At 40.3% G+C, this 16101-nt stretch overlaps 1 protein-coding gene across 5 annotated transcripts in view; it reads left to right on the forward strand.

Annotated features, from left to right (window-relative positions):
- Nucleotides 1-15866, forward strand: part of DEK1 (calpain-type cysteine protease family) — a 54512-nt gene extending 38646 nt beyond the window's left edge. For 4 of the 5 annotated variants that reach the window (XM_088953521.1, XM_088953522.1, XM_088953523.1 and 1 more), the window contains exons 23-32: nucleotides 8435-8754; nucleotides 9047-9398; nucleotides 9575-9895; nucleotides 9979-10083; nucleotides 10202-10330; nucleotides 10659-11039; nucleotides 11140-11277; nucleotides 11576-11812; nucleotides 11904-12359; nucleotides 15343-15866. In XM_088953521.1, coding sequence (XP_088809647.1) covers nucleotides 8435-8754; nucleotides 9047-9398; nucleotides 9575-9895; nucleotides 9979-10083; nucleotides 10202-10330; nucleotides 10659-11039; nucleotides 11140-11277; nucleotides 11576-11812; nucleotides 11904-12209 — 2289 coding nt within the window. In that variant the 3' untranslated portion in view covers nucleotides 12210-12359; nucleotides 15343-15866. The remainder of the gene's footprint in view (nucleotides 1-8434; nucleotides 8755-9046; nucleotides 9399-9574; nucleotides 9896-9978; nucleotides 10084-10201; nucleotides 10331-10658; nucleotides 11040-11139; nucleotides 11278-11575; nucleotides 11813-11903; nucleotides 12360-15342) is intronic. The other variant, XM_088953525.1, reaches the window with a different exon arrangement.
- Nucleotides 15867-16101: the final 235 nt, after the last annotated feature.

Below are 16101 nucleotides of genomic sequence, written 5' to 3' on the forward strand. Positions count from 1 at the left end.
GAGAGGAATGTCTGGTTTTACCTCTTTGTAGAAGTGGAGAAGATGACTGAGTCACCTTCACAACCTGCCGAGTCAACTCAACTCCCTCACCCCCCCCCCCCCCCCCCCCCAAGGGCCTGAAGCTCCTGCATGTTCAAAATCCCTTTCTGGAAACTTACGTAAAACAAAAGGAAGCAGACTGCCAAAGGGCAACCATTTTGAGAAGCCTATGTTCTTTCTAGGCCTCTTAAAATGAGAAGTCGAAAAAGCAAGGCGGTCCAAGCCTCTCTCTACAACCTCGTTCAAAATTCAAATCGTCTCTAGAAAGTGGGTTGTTCTAACAAGATCCACCAATTAGGGCTCTAAACCTGCTTCAAGTTTTGGGCCAAAATCTTTCTAGAACCCATTTGCCAGGAATGAGAGAAGGCCTACGCAGCTCTAGTCCACCTGAGACCCCAACTTTCTTAACTGAGCCTTTCCCTAAAACTCCTAGCTCGGGAAGACACAACAGAAAGATTTACATACCTCCTTCATCACCAAATAGTACAAGCTTCTCAATCTTTGAATCAGAGGGCACCGATGGAGTTGAGGATTTGAGCTCTTTTGTGACAAAGGTCGAACCAGATCCTAGGGAGGTGGAGTTCTCAAGGGCCAACGACCTTTTTCACTGGTAAGGAAGTTTAGGGAAGTGTAGAATTGTTCGAACAGATTCATTTGGTTAAACCCTGAGTACATGATTGATTGTGAGCGAACAAGCCTAGAGAGAGAGAGAGAGAGAGAGAGAGAGAGAGATCGAGGACGAGACTCACATTCCTTTTCTAGAGTTTCCTCTTCTCCTTCCTCTTCGTTGCCTTTAAGTATTCATGTTTCTTCTTCTAACCATGGATCTCACTTTTTTCCCCCTTCTTGTACTCTAGATTCGAACAAAGAGCTTTCCCAACCGAGCATTAACCCAAACTTCCAAGAAAAGTTGGAAAATGGGCATCACAGTTTGGACAGACATGTAAGGAATGTTATCTTGGAAGAAGGCATAACCCATATGGGAACCGTGGAAATCAGGTTAAGTTTGTGAACAACGGAAAGAGGAACTGTAAAAGGGAATTAAAGAGACTTCAATGGGGACTGGCAGATCAAAAGGTAACAAGACCTAGGGCAGATAAGGGAAAATCATCGATCGGGGTTCAATGAAGTTGTCAAGTTGGAACGTCAGAGGGTTGGGAGGCCATCTAAAAAGAAGTTTGGTAAAAGACACCCTGAGAAGAGAAAGACCAGATATAGTCATCCTACAAGATACAGAAAAAGAAGTGGGCAGATAACTTCTGAGAGCAATTTGGGGAATTCGTGGAAAGAAATAGACTGTTCTTCCTACTCTAGGCACCTCAGGGGGAATCATCCTAGCTTGGAACGAAGAGGAGGTGTCGGGCATTGAGATAGATAAAAGAGAGATCTCAATCTCCATACTCTATACTAATAAAAATGATGGTTTCAACTGGATTCTGACTGGAGCATATGGACCAAATGCTCCTGCAGATAGACAAAAAACTTTGGGAAGAGTTGGACTCTCTGCACGAGTTTTGAGCTCCCTTGGGTCCTAGGAGGTGACTTTAATGTCACAAGGTTCTCCCAAGAAAATTCAAACAGAAGATCAGTAACTAGAAGCATGAGGGATTTCTCTAGTTTTATCTTGAGGCATAACCTTTGCGACCTCCCTCTCCACAGTGGCCAATTCACTTGGTCAAATCTACAAGAGAACTTAATAAGCTGCAGACTAGATAGGTTTCTAGTAACTTCAGATTGGGCAGAGCACTTTCCTAATCTTCTCCAAGAAATCAGACCTCACTGCACCTCAGATCACTGGCCATTAGTCCTGAGAACAGACCTGGTTCTGAAAGGTAAATCACTATTCAGACTGGAATAAGTGTGGACTTTGCATAAGGATTTTCACAAAAATGTGGCTTTTTGGTGGGAGGAATGTAGAGTTGAAGGCTGGGGTGGTTATAGATCAATGCAAAAAATTGAAATTCCTAAAAGGAAAACTGAAATCCTTGGGGAGAGAAGAATTCAAATCTTTTTCAGAGGAAAAAAGTGCTATCCTTGTGGAGTTGGAAGAACTAGACAAAAAGGAGCAATTAGGAACTCTGGAAAGAGTAGGAAGAAGTAGGAGAGAAGGTCTAAGGAGTTCTTGGGAAAAGGTGATTAGAAAAGAAGAAATCTATTGGAGGCAAAGGTCAAGGGTCAGATGGTTAAAGGAAGGAGACAATAACTCAAAATGTTTCCATAGTTACGCGTCGCGAAGGCATAGGAAAAACTTCATCTCAAAAATCAAGGTGGATCAAAGGGAGGTGGAAGATGCAAATGAAATCACATAGGCCTTCCTTAACCACTTTAAAAAGTTGTACTCAAGGAGAGCGTCAGAAAGTTTACTTTAAGAAGTTGGAATGGGCCAACTCTAGCAGAAGATAAGAGGTCTTGGCTTTGAAAGGGATTTTGAGGAGCAATAAATAAGGGAAGCAGTCTTTGATATGGATGGAGATAGAGCCCCTGGGCCCGACGGTTTCTCCATTTTCTTCTTTCAGATTTGTAGGGATGTTGTAAGAGATGATCTTCTGGAGGTTTTCAATGATTTCCACTCCTCGGCTGTTGTAAACAAAGGAAACAACTCTACCTTTATCTGCCTCATCCAAAAGAAAGATGGCATCTTGGAAGTGAAAGACTTCAGACCAACAAGTTTAGTAGGAAGTGTGTACAAAATTCTGGCAAAAGTTTTAGTAAAAAGACTTAGAGAAGTCTTATCCTAAGAGAGTTTGTTTCTCCAAATCAGTTTGCTTGCGTGAAAGGAAGACAAATCGTGATAGTATCTTAATAGCAAATGAAATCGTAGAAGATAGAAGGAAGAGTGGAAGGTTGGGTCTCCTTGTGAAACTAGATCTTGAGAAAGCTTATGACAAAGTAGACTGGGACTGCCTTCTCCAAGTTCTGAAATTGAGGGGCTTTGGCATGAAATGGCTGCAGTGGATGAAGGGCTGTATAAGTTCAACATGGTTCTCAGTCATGGTAAATGGAGAGGCCAAAGGTTACGTCAAAGCAAGTAGAGGTCTTTAACAGGGCTGTCCTCTATCCCCTTTCCTTTTCACTCTGGTAATGGATGTTTTTAGCCAGCTAGTGGAAAATGTCAAAAGCCTAAATTTAGTTAAAAGGTTTTTAGGTAGGAAGAGATACTCTTAGTGTCTCCCATCTCTAATTCGCAGATGATGTCATCCTTTTTCTGGAAGCTAACTTGGAGAATATTAATAATGTGAAAACAGTGCTGCATTGTTTTGAATTAGTCACTGGCTTGAGGGTAAATTGCTCAAAAAGTAGCCTAGCGACCATAAACCAAATTGAAGAAACTATCTTGGATAGCTTCAAGGAAACTCTGAATTGCCGAGTGGAAAACTACCCCGTCTTATTTGGGCCTGCCTCTTGGTGGGAATAAAAAAAGTCCAAGCTTCTAGGAGCCAGTGGTGGAAACATGTGAAATGAAGTTAGCCACTTGGAAACGTTGTTACCTATCAAAAGGAGGCAGGCTTACCCTCGTCAAGGTTTCCCTTGCAAATCTGTCTGTTTACTTCCTCACGGTGTTTCAGATCCCTGCCAAGGTTAGGTCACAGATTGAGAAACTACAAAGAGATTTTCTTTGGGAAGGTGGAGGTGAAAAAAAAAGACATCTAGTAAAGTGGAGTCAAATCTGCAAGCCTAAAGAGGCTGGTGGGTTGGGAATTGGGCACCTAAAGGCGAAGAGCAATGCTCTACTCGGGAAATGGTTGTGGAGATTCCCCATTGAAACAAATTTGGCTAGGCAAGGAGTTTTTAGAAATTCTGGGTTTTGGACTCAATTTTAAGGGTCTGAGTGTTTAAATCAGTTGTACTTCTTTTGTGGGGAGTGGGGTATCTTTAGCTCCCCTTCCCTGTAATTTTTTTCCTTTATTAATGAATTCTGTGGTTATTGATAAAAAAAGAAAGTCTTTCCTCGAGGCTCTGGTTGCAGGAGACTGGGACTGTCTTTCCTTTCAAGAAGATCTGTTGTAAGCTTGTTCCCTCAAGAGTGTGTTTTTTCGTTTGGGAGGCGGGAGGCCTGTCTGAATCGAGTAAACACCTGTGAATTACTGCAGAAGAAAAATCTTGGAAGGCTTTATTATCTCTCCTCATATCTGCATCCTCTGACTTGGAGAATATTAATAATGTGAAAACAGTGCTGCATTGTTTTGAACTAGTCACTGGCTTGAGGGTAAATTGCTCAAAAAGTAGCCTAGCGACCATAAACCAAATTGAAGAAACTATCTTGGATAGCTTCAAGGAAACTCTGAATTGCCGAGTGGAAAACTTCCCCGTCTTATTTGGGCCTGCCTCTTGGTGGGAATAAAAAAAGTCCAAGCTTCTAGGAGCCAGTGGTGGAAACATGTGAAATGAAGTTAGCCACTTGGAAACGTTGTTACCTATCAAAAGGAGGCAGGCTTACCCTCGTCAAGGTTTCCCTTGCAAATCTGTCTGTTTACTTCCTCACGGTGTTTCAGATCCCTGCCAAGGTTAGGTCACAGATTGAGAAACTACAAAGAGATTTTCTTTGGGAAGGTGGAGGTGAAAAAAAAAAAGACATCTAGTAAAGTGGAGTCAAATCTGCAAGCCTAAAGAGGCTGGTGGGTTGGGAATTGGGCACCTAAAGGCGAAGAGCAATGCTCTACTCGGGAAATGGTTGTGGAGATTCCCCATTGAAACAAATTTGGCTAGGCAAGGAGTTTTTAGAAATTCTGGGTTTTGGACTCAATTTTAAGGGTCTGAGTGTTTAAATCAGTTGTACTTCTTTTGTGGGGAGTGGAGTATCTTTAGCTCCCCTTCCCTGTAATTTTTTTCCTTTATTAATGAATTCTGTGGTTATTGATAAAAAAAGAAAGTCTTTCCTCGAGGCTCTGGTTGCAGGAGACTGGGACTGTCTTTCCTTTCAAGAAGATCTGTTGTAAGCTTGTTCCCTCAAGAGTGTGTTTTTTCGTTTGGGAGGCGGGAGGCCTGTCTGAATCGAGTAAACACCTGTGAATTACTGCAGAAGAAAAATCTTGGAAGGCTTTATTATCTCTCCTCACATCTGCATCCTCTGACTTGGAGAATATTAATAATGTGAAAACAGTGCTGCATTGTTTTGAATTAGTCACTGGCTTGAGGGTAAATTGCTCAAAAAGTAGCCTTGCGACCATAAACCAAATTGAAGAAACTATCTTGGATAGCTTCAAGGAAACTCTGAATTGCCGAGTGGAAAACTTCCCCGTCTTATTTGGGCCTGCCTCTTGGTGGGAATAAAAAAAGTCCAAGCTTCTAGGAGCCAGTGGTGGAAACATGTGAAATGAAGTTAGCCACTTGGAAACGTTGTTACCTATCAAAAGGAGGCAGGCTTACCCTCGTCAAGGTTTCCCTTGCAAATCTGTCTGTTTACTTCCTCACGGTGTTTCAGATCCCTGCCAAGGTTAGGTCACAGATTGAGAAACTACAAAGAGATTTTCTTTGGGAAGGTGGAGGTGAAAAAAAAAAGACATCTAGTAAAGTGGAGTCAAATCTGCAAGCCTAAAGAGGCTGGTGGGTTGGGAATTGGGCACCTAAAGGCGAAGAGCAATGCTCTACTCGGGAAATGGTTGTGGAGATTCCCCATTGAAACAAATTTGGCTAGGCAAGGAGTTTTTAGAAATTCTGGGTTTTGGACTCAATTTTAAGGGTCTGAGTGTTTAAATCAGTTGTACTTCTTTTGTGGGGAGTGGAGTATCTTTAGCTCCCCTTCCCTGTAATTTTTTTCCTTTATTAATGAATTCTGTGGTTATTGATAAAAAAAGAAAGTCTTTCCTCGAGGCTCTGGTTGCAGGAGACTGGGACTGTCTTTCCTTTCAAGAAGATCTGTTGTAAGCTTGTTCCCTCAAGAGTGTGTTTTTTCGTTTGGGAGGCGGGAGGCCTGTCTGAATCGAGTAAACACCTGTGAATTACTGCAGAAGAAAAATCTTGGAAGGCTTTATTATCTCTCCTCACATCTGCATCCTCTGACTTGGAGAATATTAATAATGTGAAAACAGTGCTGCATTGTTTTGAATTAGTCACTGGCTTGAGGGTAAATTGCTCAAAAAGTAGCCTAGCGACCATAAACCAAATTGAAGAAACTATCTTGGATAGCTTCAAGGAAACTCTGAATTGCCGAGTGGAAAACTTCCCCGTCTTATTTGGGCCTGCCTCTTGGTGGGAATAAAAAAAGTCCAAGCTTCTAGGAGCCAGTGGTGGAAACATGTGAAATGAAGTTAGCCACTTGGAAACGTTGTTACCTATCAAAAGGAGGCAGGCTTACCCTCGTCAAGGTTTCCCTTGCAAATCTGTCTGTTTACTTCCTCACGGTGTTTCAGATCCCTGCCAAGGTTAGGTCACAGATTGAGAAACTACAAAGAGATTTTCTTTGGGAAGGTGGAGGTGAAAAAAAAAGACATCTAGTAAAGTGGAGTCAAATCTGCAAGCCTAAAGAGGCTGGTGGGTTGGGAATTGGGCACCTAAAGGCGAAGAGCAATGCTCTACTCGGGAAATGGTTGTGGAGATTCCCCATTGAAACAAATTTGGCTAGGCAAGGAGTTTTTAGAAATTCTGGGTTTTGGACTCAATTTTAAGGGTCTGAGTGTTTAAATCAGTTGTACTTCTTTTGTGGGGAGTGGAGTATCTTTAGCTCCCCTTCCCTGTAATTTTTTTCCTTTATTAATGAATTCTGTGGTTATTGATAAAAAAAGAAAGTCTTTCCTCGAGGCTCTGGTTGCAGGAGACTGGGACTGTCTTTCCTTTCAAGAAGATCTGTTGTAAGCTTGTTCCCTCAAGAGTGTGTTTTTTCGTTTGGGAGGCGGGAGGCCTGTCTGAATCGAGTAAACACCTGTGAATTACTGCAGAAGAAAAATCTTGGAAGGCTTTATTCTCTCTCCTCACATCTGCATCCTCTGTTTTCCTGAGGGGGAGACAGCTGATCACCTTTTCATACACTGCCATGTAACCAGCAACATCTGGAACTACTTCTTACAGCTAGTTGGGTACAGCTGGGTGGCTCCTAACCATCTTCAAGACCTGATTTCCCAGTGGCAAGGTAAAGGTCTGAGCAAGAGAGGTAAGGTATACTGGCAAATGGTGTTACATGCTGTGTTATGGGGAATTTGGGAAGAAAGGAACAATAGGTTGTTTGAAAACAAGGCAAAATCCATGAGTGAGCTGATCCATCATATCAATTATCACTGCAATTTGTGGGCTTCTAGCTCAGAAGTGTTCATAGGAATCAATGTTAGTGACCTTAACAGGAATGTTGTCAACTTTCTGTTCTCCTCCCCTTCTATCCCACATACCCCCAAGGTTCCATCAATAAGAAGGGAAGGAGCTTGGACTCTAAGCTTTGATGATAGTGCATTGGGTAGCCCTGGAGTTGCTGGCATAGGAGGAACTTTAAGAGACGAAAATGGGTTCATCTGCTGGGTGTACAGTGGACCGATTGGTATAGCTGACTCTACAAAGGCAGAAGTGTTAGCAGCTTTCACAGGGATTTGCCTAGGCAACAGACTGGGCATTCAGAACTTCTCCATTGAAGGTGACTCAGCAAACACCATGAAATGGTTAGGAAAACAGGAGGCTGGACCGTGGAGACTTAGTCACTTCCTAGCAGAGGCAAGGGACCTATTGGCTTCTAAGAACGCATCTCTGTACTGGATTCCAAGGGATTTAAATGCCATTGCTGATGGATTAGCAAAATTAGGTGCCATTCTGGAGACATTGTATTGTGACAAATTCCCTCCTGTGTAATTTTTAGGGGCCTGACTCCTGTTTTGTACTCATACGCCTTGTGCACCCCCATTTCTTTTAATGAAATATGTTAACTTCCTTGAAAAAAAAGTAGGGAGATTAGGACAGATACCTTCCTATATCTCTCTGCAACTACACTTGTATATGGTGATGTTTAAGAGGTTACCAATAGACTTTTGTTCATAAAAAAAAAGATAAAAAAAAGATTACCGATAGACAGGAACCAGTGGGCACATATTGCTTTAGGGTCAATTGTATAACGTCTTGTTGTAAATGGGCATTGAATGGCAAAGCCAGGGTTTACAGCTATTCCTAATCCTGTTTATATTCTTTGCTTGGTAGACATAAATGTTTAAGTCATAATAAATACATAACCAGTCAACTCGTATTCACTTATTCATGTGGGGAATTTTGATTGGTTAAAGCCTTTTGGGCACTGTACCTTTTTGTTACCATAGAAATTGTCATCCAAAACATATCATGGTTTAATTTTGTTGTGTTAATTTGTCTGTTTTTATAAGCCGCTGTTATTGAAGCTTTTGTTGATTGCTGTTTGAGACTTTTAATTGTTTAACTTGACTTATGTTGATTGCTGTTTGAAATGTGTTGCTAACTTGGTTGGCAGACGGGAGTTCCTGGTGCTATATGTATTCTTGATGATGAACCTCTAGCTGGTGGAAGGCATTGTGGCAAGATTGATTCCAGCATTTGTCTAAGTAAAAAAGTAAGCTTTTCTATTGCAGTCATGATCCAGCCCGAGTCTGGGCCGGTTTGTCTTTTAGGTACTGAGTACCAGAAGAAAGTTTGCTGGGAAATCTTGGTTGCTGGTTCAGAACAAGGCATTGAGGCTGGACAGGTTGGACTGAGATTAGTTACTAAAGGTGACAGGCAAACTACTGTTGCAAAGGAATGGAGTGTTGGTGCAACATGTATTGCTGATGGAAGGTTTGTGTTTCCTTGTCTACATATCAACATCTACACACACATATATGTGTGTATTTATGTATTCTGTTCTTATTTTGTGTTTATAAGTTCTTCCTCCTTTGCTTTATCTGATTACGAGTCTTATTTTGAATTGGTTTGATTCTGTAAAGCTTTTGGTTATATTATTATTGTTGTTGTTGTTATTATTATGGTTATTATTATTATTATGGTTGTTATCATCATCATCATCACCATATTTTTGTTGCTGCTAATGTGAAATATTCAACCATTCCGTTATTATTGATTTTTGCAGGTGGCATATTGTGACAGTGACTATTGATGCTGACCTAGGTGAGGCAACTTGCTATTTAGATGGTGCCTTTGATGCATACCAGAGTGGGTTGCCTTTGCACACAGGCAATGGAATTTGGGATCAGGGAACTGAGGTCTGGGTTGGCATTAGGCCACCAACTGATTTGGATGCATTTGGGAGGTCAGATAGTGAAGGAGCTGATTCCAAAATGCATATCATGGATGCTTTCCTATGGGGAAGGTGTTTGACTGAAGATGAGATTGGGGCTGTGCATGCTGCTACGAGTTCAACTGAGTATGGCATGATAGATCTACCAGATGATGGCTGGCAGTGGGCAGATTCACCTTCAAGAGTATGCATTTACAACTTTGCATATTGTATTATTGATTTGGTTCTTATGCTGGTTTTTTGAAGGTTTTGATTTATTAAATGTTCAGCTTGTGAGGAACATGAATGCTCATTTTACATCGACAATATTTAACTATTTTGTTCTTGTGTTATTTATTGACTGGTATTTTCTATGTTTAGGTAGATGAGTGGGAAAGTGACCCTGCGGATGTTGATATATATGATCGGGATGATGTAGATTGGGATGGTCAGTATTCAAGTGGAAGGAAAAGAAGGCCAGACCGTGACGGTGTGGCAATAGATATGGATTCTTTAGCGAGAAAGTTGAGAAAACCTAGGATGGAAACCCAAGAAGAAATTAATCAACGGATGCGATCAGTTGAGATGGCTGTTAAGGAAGCTCTGTCTGCAAGAGGGGAAGCCCATTTTACAGACCAAGAGTTCCCTCCTAGTGATCAGTCTTTGTTTGTGGACCCAGAAAATCCCCCTTCAAAGTTGCAGGTTAGTTTCTTGATTAGCATAGTCCTATTTGGCATGTGTGCTATTCGGATTGTCCTTATGCTTGGCTTGGTGTTCTATCCTAGGTCGTTTCTGCATGGATGAGACCAGCAGACATTGTGAAGGAAAACCGTATGGATTCTCATCCATGTTTGTTTTCTGGGGCTGCAAACCCATCTGATGTTTGTCAGGTATCATTGCTTTGTTTCAGTATGATCTTGATATTCTGTTTCTTTGAACATGCTTCTTGTGGCATACTGCAAGGAATCCCGTTTTGGTTCTTTTAATTACTGCAGTTGTTTTGTACAGGGTCGGTTAGGCGACTGCTGGTTCTTGAGTGCTGTTGCTGTTTTGACTGAGGTTTCTCGAATATCACAAGTAATAATTACTCCAGAGTTTAATGAGGAAGGAGTTTATACAGTTCGCTTCTGTATTCAGGTAATCAAGTCCTGCACCTTAACCATGAGAGCTCAATTTGTTTGTTTTATCTGTGCTCTTAAATCTTTGGTTTGATTTGTGTTCCTGTGATATATAGTCTGCATGCGTTGTTCCCAGCATGTGTTATACTTCACTACTTTATCATTTAGGGAATCTTCATCCATAAACATGCAGCTGACTTGAAGAATTTAAATTGCATTTGGGATCAGGGCCCTGGGTGTGGCCCCTTCTAATTTTAACAATTACTCAACCCTTGCCTGCCCATGTTGCTCCCTATTCGTCAGCTAATTATTAGCATTGTTAATGATTGCTATTTGCATTTCTGTAGGGTGAATGGGTCCCTGTTGTTGTTGATGATTGGATTCCTTGTGAATCGCCGGGAAAGCCAGCATTTGCTACAAGTAGGAAGGGAAATGAACTCTGGGTTTCAATATTGGAGAAGGCATATGCCAAGCTTCATGGCTCTTATGAAGCACTGGAAGGTGGGCTTGTCCAAGATGCCCTTGTGGACCTTACTGGAGGAGCTGGTGAGGAGATTGATATGAGGAGTGCTCAAGCCCAGATTGATCTTGCGAGTGGAAGACTTTGGTCTCAACTTCTGCGCTTCAAGCAGGAAGGGTTTCTACTTGGTGCTGGAAGTCCATCAGGTTCAGATGTGCACATCTCTTCCAGTGGAATTGTTCAAGGGCATGCTTACTCAGTATTGCAGGTTTGCTAAATTGGTGCCTCTCATCGGAGTTATAGTGTTATACATATTGGGTATCTTGGTTTGAACTTTTCCCCTTTCGCTGTCTGTATTGTGACTGAAGGTAAGAGAGGTAGATGGCCACAAGCTGGTTCAGATCCGAAATCCCTGGGCCAATGAAGTTGAGTGGAATGGACCATGGTCTGACTCCTCACCTGAATGGACTGATAGGATGAAACACAAGCTGAAGCATGTTCCTCAGGTACTTAATCTAGTTGAGTTTTACCATGTAAACTATGAAATTATTCAACTTTTTTATCAGATCTTCCATCTTGGAAGCAGTGTGTGGTCTTGGTTTGTGTTGTATAAATTGTCCTATGGTGATTTTATTGTTAGCTCCCCAACCCACCACTTTAAACTCCTGCACATGAAAAAAAAGAGATGGAGAATAATATGAAAACAAAAACATAGTTCCAAACAGTGTGTTTAGTTTTAGGCTTTAGCCTGATAAATTTCCAAACTTCTATTCCATTATGACTAAGCATTTCTTTGCTGAACAGTCAAAAGATGGCATTTTCTGGATGTCTTGGCAAGACTTCCAGATTCACTTTCGTTCAATATATGTTTGCCGTATCTATCCTCCGGAGATGCGTTATTCTGTGCATGGGCAGTGGCGTGGTTATAGTGCTGGCGGTTGTCAAGATTATGAAACATGGCATCAAAATCCACAGTTTCGGTTGAGGGCTTCTGGGCCAGAGGCTTCATTTCCAATTCATGTGTTCATTACCTTGACTCAGGTAGATTTAGCTATTTTTTTGCATTGTTGAACTTTTACTAGGTTCTTGTTTACTGTTTTTTCTTTTAACTTCTTGTGGACTTTTTTGCTAGGGGGTGAGTTTCTCAAAGAAGGCAGCTGGTTTCAGGAATTACCAATCTAGTCATGATTCAATGATGTTCTACATCGGGATGCGGATTCTCAAGACACGTGGCCGTCGTGCTGCTTACAACATTTACTTGCATGAATCAGTTGGTGGAACAGATTATGTCAACTCTCGGGAAATATCATGTGAAATGGTCCTGGAACCCGATCCCAAGGGATACACTATTGTTCCCACAACTATCCATCCAGGGGAGGAAGCACCATTTGTTCTCTCTGTTTTCACCAAGGCAGCAATAACACTGGATGCTATATGATACAATATGGTGGCCTTCTGTTGGTGAATCATACTGTACTACAGTTGGGGTGCTTCTGCATGGTTTTGGATTGCTCGCCATGTCCTTGGATTGTGCATGCCAGCAGGCAGATTTCAATTGGTTCATAGTTGTTTTCAACAGGGTGAGTCGGTATGTTTATCATCTCAGATCTTTTCTCACTAGTTGGTATGTTTATCATCACTTAAGGCTCTGATTTTAAATGAGTGAAAGATTGCCTTGCATGTGATACTTTTTATTTGTGAATGATACTTAGATGTATGAGATGTAATTATGTTCTTTACTTATCTTGTTCTTGGAAAAAGTTCTACTTGAATCTATTAATTTTTAGAAAGTGCATCATTATGTAGAGACTAGACAAATTGGAAAAAGTAAAATATGAAAAAAATAGTATTCTCACTGTTGAAATAGATTAAAGGGATGAATAGGTTGATCGAGCAAGAGGCCGAGGAAAGGGAAGACAAATTCATTCTTTTAGATCCCTAATTCTCTATTTGGTCTTCCAATGGCTCCTATGATGGGCCAACAATCAGATTACCACAAATCCATGTGAACCGGACCCGCTTCCATGCACCCTACAAATATTGAATAGCAAGCTCAATCCCAATAAGATGCTTAGCTAAGTGTGTCAACATTATTAAGCCCATTCTAGCAATCCCAAGAAGCTGGTTTCATATTCATGTGTATTTTTTTATGGTTAAAAACAAAATTGTATTACAATTAAAAGGATATTATAAAATTGAAGAGTGTTCACCAAAATGATCTTCACATAGATTGGCCTGAAAAGCTCTTTCATTGGCTGTTCCTGTAAAGGATATTATTTTATAGGGAGAGTAACATTTTGGTTGTGATGTTTGTGTAAATGAAAATGGTTAAAATTTAACAAGCATAATTGATTATGTTAAAATTTAGCATCTTAGTTATGTTTAGAAAATTGGTTCTTGAGAAGAATTTCATAAATCGTGGTTTTTGCATATGCTTGATGGTCTTAGCTTGTGATCTTTGTGGTCTTTTCCATTACAAACATTTGTTTCGTTGAAGTCTTGGTTCAACAGCCTTGCTGGAGGTTTTTTCCATCATGAACCTTCTAATTTTACTGAACAATCAATTCTGTTGAGAGTTATAACTATCCATTGTAATTTGACATACTCAGCTGCCTTCTAAGTTGTCATCTCATACATTCCCAAGTCATGTAAGTCTTTCATAGATGACTTTTTTCCTTTGTATGATGCGTTTGTGACTTGTGTATGTTTTGATGCCTGTTGTGGAATTATTCAGGTGAAATTTGACAGTTTTATATTCTTTTTTTTTTTTTGTGGGGGGATTAATTAATACTATAGGGGAATATATGATCTGAGTAGGTGGAGAAAAGTTCAAAAACTTTGGTGAGAATAGGGTAGATAGGTTCCAAATAGAAACTTCAATGAATGGGGTTGAAGGAGTTGAAACTGGAGAAGGCTGCAGATCACAAGTTAGTCTTGCAATAGGGACAAATCTAGGCTTACTAGGTAGGCTAGGCTTTATGATGGTGTATTTAAAGCTGATACAATGATGAAAGTGATGAACTGATAATCAGAGACCTGGTTTGTTGCAACTGCAGTATTATGAGGACTTTAAGGTAAGCTGATCACTAACTGGTGGTATTACAACCCACACTGCTGTTGCTGCAGTATTGCAAGGACTTTAAGGTTAAGTTAAATTACTAACTGGTGGTATTACAACCCACACTGCTGTTACTGCAGTATTATGAAGAGTTAAATGTAGGCTAGAGATGGTCCAGACTCCAGTCCTACTAGACACTTCTTATCATGCCAAAAGACTAGGGAGCTCCAAACGGTATCCAATTGTCAGAATTCTAATTAGAATTGGATCCATTTATAATTGGATCAAATATGGATCCACCCCCATCCAATCCGAAATAATCCAATTGGATTCGATTAAAATACATATACTTGTAAATACTTAAAATTTATATTTAACTGTCAGTAAATTTGGTTTGAATGTTGTATTTTCACTAAATTGTCATAGGGTCCGAGTTTCATATAAGTGATTTTTAATTTATTTTGGTCATAAATATAATATTAAAGTCATTTTTAGTTCATTTTGTTAATATAATATTACCACTTTGATTATATTTCATCTAATTTATTTATATAACTTAATATCTGATTACAATCCAAATTTGATTCGGATCTGCTAGACATCCAATGGATATGATTGAATTTGAATTCAAATATGAACAAATCAAATATGGATCTATCTATATCTGATTCAATTTGAAAGAGAAAAGGTGGTCCTGAATTCAGGAATAGGTGGAATCATCAGAGATCACAAGGTAGAGGTTACCTTTCTGTATAATTGCCCCATTGGAGTGAATATAAGATGGGGCATGAGTAGTTGAATGGAGTAGTGGAATCATCAGAGATCACAAGGTAGAGGTTACCTTTCGGGCATATCTTTAAGGGATGCTGGTTTTCTGGCGAGCAAGCTGGATGTTTTATTCATTCAGGTTGGTTAGAAGGTTGGCAAATGCCTTGGCCAATGCTTTTTCTATGGAAGGGGTAAATAGGGCTGAGCTCTTTTAAGGGACTGGCCAAACATGGGTAGGCAGTTTAGCTATTGTCTGTAGCTATGATAGAGACTAGAGGCTCTATCCTTGTCTGTTTCTGTACCTTCTCTATAAACTATTTATAGAATCTTTTCTGATCTTTTAGTGATAAAGAATGGTAGTTCTATTTTAGACCTTGTCTTAGTGACAATGTATTGCTATTTTGTTTGCTAAATGTCACTCCTGTTTTATGTAGGAGAAGCCTTGGTTCTGAAATTCTAAAAACCATTGTTCAAGTTCAGAACTACTAGAAATGTTAAGTCCTATAAAAATTATTATAAACGGTAAAAGAAATTGTAATTAAGCAAATTAATAAACTCCTGCTGGGCTGTTTTGCACAATAATTTGGTAGGTAGCAATTGGCCGTAGTGTGTTATGTTTTTGTTGGGATGTCCAAAACATGCTTGCTGAATGCTGATTGCTTTAAAGTGCTCTTCTTAATTTTATGACATGGTTATTGCATTGTCATTTTCCCCCCTCTAAAGCCGACTTGATATATTTTGACAGATCCAAGGGCTGTGGCTGAATCTTGGCAACAAGGGCAGCATTTGGCAGCAATTTGATGGGATTCTTCAGTTGTGCTCTTTTGTGACCTCAGGGCTACACGGGATCCATTATTCTTGGATGAAATGGACATATGGAAGATCCAACTTTTGGGTTAAAGCCTTAAAAGGGCAAATGGTGTGTATGGGGACGGAATGAATAGGCACTTCTATCATTCCTTGTGTGCCGGTGTCAGAGGAGGGTTGGTGGTTCAATCTGTAAATAGTGGTGTAACGGGGCTGGAATGGTATGTCAAAGTATTGTAAAGTTAAAAAAATGAGGAAATGAAAAGAAAAAGAATAGAAAAATAAATTATTGTGTTTTTCATTGGGGGGAGGGAATAAGATGGGCCATGGCAGCTGGGAAGGGGTTTGCTTTGAGTTTCAGCTGCAGTTTTTCTCAGTTGGCCACTGTAGAGAATGCTTCTTGTATTGTATGTATATCGTTCTTTTTCTTGCAATATAATGCCCCCAATTTTTAATGCTTCATTTAACAGACTCGCCTCTCTCCCTCTCTCTCTCTCTCTCGGTGTGGACTTTGATTTGTACTGGGACTATCAGTATGGGAGTGCAAATTTGGGTTTACTCTTTTATTAAGGTTTTACTCGAGTATGGTGGATTGGTAGGATGGCAACATTTTAGTCAATTGAGGGTATTCCATAAAAACATTGTCAAGGTTTCTGAGGTGGTCCAACTACCAACCCTCTGGAAGTTGAAGTGATCT

Source organism: Nelumbo lutea, chromosome 7, assembly GCF_056320005.1.
Source record: "Nelumbo lutea isolate HS-2025 chromosome 7, American lotus-T2T, whole genome shotgun sequence".
In the NCBI taxonomy this organism is placed as follows: Eukaryota; Viridiplantae; Streptophyta; class Magnoliopsida; order Proteales; family Nelumbonaceae; genus Nelumbo; species Nelumbo lutea.